This window comes from Solanum tuberosum, unplaced genomic scaffold, assembly GCF_000226075.1.
Source record: "Solanum tuberosum cultivar DM 1-3 516 R44 unplaced genomic scaffold, SolTub_3.0 scf00119, whole genome shotgun sequence".
Lineage (NCBI taxonomy): Eukaryota > Viridiplantae > Streptophyta > Magnoliopsida > Solanales > Solanaceae > Solanum > Solanum tuberosum.
The window spans coordinates 951,264-953,733 of NW_006239045.1; the positions used below are offsets into that span (position 1 = coordinate 951,264).

At 30.6% G+C, this 2,470-nt stretch overlaps 1 protein-coding gene across 1 annotated transcript in view; it reads right to left on the bottom strand.

The window, feature by feature from the left end:
* LOC107061157 (RNA-binding protein 2-like) overlaps positions 1–643 on the bottom strand; it is a 6,072-nt gene extending 5,429 nt beyond the window's left edge. Inside the window, exon 1 of the mRNA XM_015309993.1 lies at positions 580–643. Within this exon, the coding sequence (XP_015165479.1) occupies positions 580–643 (64 nt within the window). The remainder of the gene's footprint in view (positions 1–579) is intronic.
* Positions 644–2,470: the final 1,827 nt, after the last annotated feature.

Consider the following 2,470-nt stretch of genomic DNA (forward strand, 5'->3'; position numbering starts at 1 on the left):
GGGCTGAGGTTGAAGAAGAAGAAGAGAAAAAGGGTGGGGCTGAAGAAGAAGAAGAGAGAAGGGGTAGGGTGGGGCAGGGTGGGGTGGAGTGAAGAAGAAGGAGGTTTTCCGTATTTAAAAAAAAAATATTATTATTGTTTTGTCTTATAATTTTGATAATTTCAAAATAAAAATATTGTATTCACTTGCTTCAAAACGCACGGGGTCACATATTTGTCCAACAAAGCCATTTCAGTGCCACATAAGCTCGGTCAATGGTTAGAGGATTTTAAAAAATAGAGTTTCATTGAGTTTAAGGGTTCATTTTACAAAGTGATGAGTAAAAGGGTCAACTGACAAACGAAGCCAAGTACAGGGGCCTCCCAGGCCATTCCGCCAACTATTAAAATTGTCTCAATTCTTTATACAATCTTATCAATTAAGTACAAGTTTATAAAACCGCATCATACACTGTCATAAATATATTCTAAAAAATACAATATTTATTGATTAATCTTTAATTCAATTAAAAAAAAACATAAGTTGTGGTGAGCTAGTGTTTTAATATAATCCTCCCACATGTATGAACAATCTTCTCACGTTGAATTTGCATTTCTCGCTCATATGGCTGAGAAGACAAACCAACATTGTTACTTTGAGCCATTTGTTGATCAATTTGATTGGTAAATATATTTGATTTATAAAAACTAATGAATTTTGAATACAAATGGTAGAGTAGAAATTGATTTGAAGTGATAATAAATTCTATGTCAGTGAGAATAATCTTTATATGAGATATAAATGGTTTTATTTTAAAAAATAATGATATGAATTATAAATTTTATTTACATATGAAATGATGGTTAGTAGATATATATGTGAGGTTGTTTTTACAAAATATAGACTTGTGAGTCAATTTTTGTATTTGAAAAATCTCAAATCATGATTTAAAATTCTCAAATTATGATTATTGGAGAATTTGAGATTTCATCTCATAATATGAAATCATGAAATTAAATCAGCATAAAATTGCATGTCCAAATGTTGAGTACATCTCATGATTTCATATCGCATGTTCAAACGTCTACTAAGTCTGTGACAAAGTGATATCAGAGCGAATGTTGATACTAAGGGAATAGGTAATGAGGGAGACATCAACGCTGCTAGCGCCACCAACATCAGGTGGGATGGCGTGAAAAAGCACATAAAGGGAAGTAAGAACCTTAAGAGTAACAAAGAATTGTTACTTGACCCTTAATTAGCAAAAATATAAACTTATGAGTCAAATTTCTTTACATTGTAAAATAAAATAAAATTACAACTAGGAAGTTGAAATCCTACTTTTTTGGAAAATTTGGAACTTCTTCATTATTTAAAATTGAAGTTGAAATTTTTTATTCATGTTTCATAAATAAACAACAACATGTCAAGTGTAATACTACAAAGTGGAGTTTGGAAAGTATAGAGTGGACGCCGATCTTACCCCTACCTCAAAGGTAGAGAGGGTTTTTCCAATAAACCTTCGACTCAAGAATAAATAGTCCAAAACAGTTCATCAAAAAGAAGTAATAGAAGTACAATAAATATTAGCTAATAATAAAAACATCAGATGGTAACATAACAAAAACTACAAAACAATAATATAAGAATAAATGTACAAGGAATCAACGTATAGTAACAAAAACTGAAGGACAAGAAGCTACAGAAGCAATACTACAACGATGTAAGCAAGATTGAGTTCCTGTGGGGAAGGCAGTATTAATATGAACGGATAACAAGACAACACACTACTATCTACTAACCTTTTAGCCTAAATCCACACCTCCCCCCACCACACTCTCCTATAAAAGGTCAAGTCGGTAAGTTGAAACTGCAACATGCATAACCTGTTTAATTAATCGCTTTTCACCTATACTTTTTCGGTCTACCTCTCCTGAAACCGTCCATAGCTAAGTATTTACTTATAAACATAAAAATATGTGAATTACTAATTCGACAACTTAGGTTATTCTAATACCTTGTTTATTAATTATGATTTTGTCATGCTGTAAATTTGTATAAGGGTTGAGGAACTTTAGATAATTTTATACAAATTCTTAATTTCTATGTTTATTAGGAGAAGTAGTACGCCACTTAAAATTTTATCTTCAAATCAATGGGCCTAAGTGCCACATACACAAAATGAAATAAACTTTTATAAAATGAGTAATTGCGGACGCGTACTAATTCCTATAAATTGAGTAATTCCTATTAGTATAGTTTCTATAAATTGAGTAATTCCTGTTATTATAGTTTCTATAAATTGAGTAATTCCTATTATGTATTAGTAGTCTCAGAAAACATACTACAGCTCTAGCTCCTTTTTGAGAACAAGTATTAACTCTTCCTGATTTTGAATCTCAATTCTATTCATCACCGATCTTGTAAATACATTAATTTCTTTTTTTGTAGATTAATGCGAATAAATTTTCTTTATGTTTTTAATACTTGT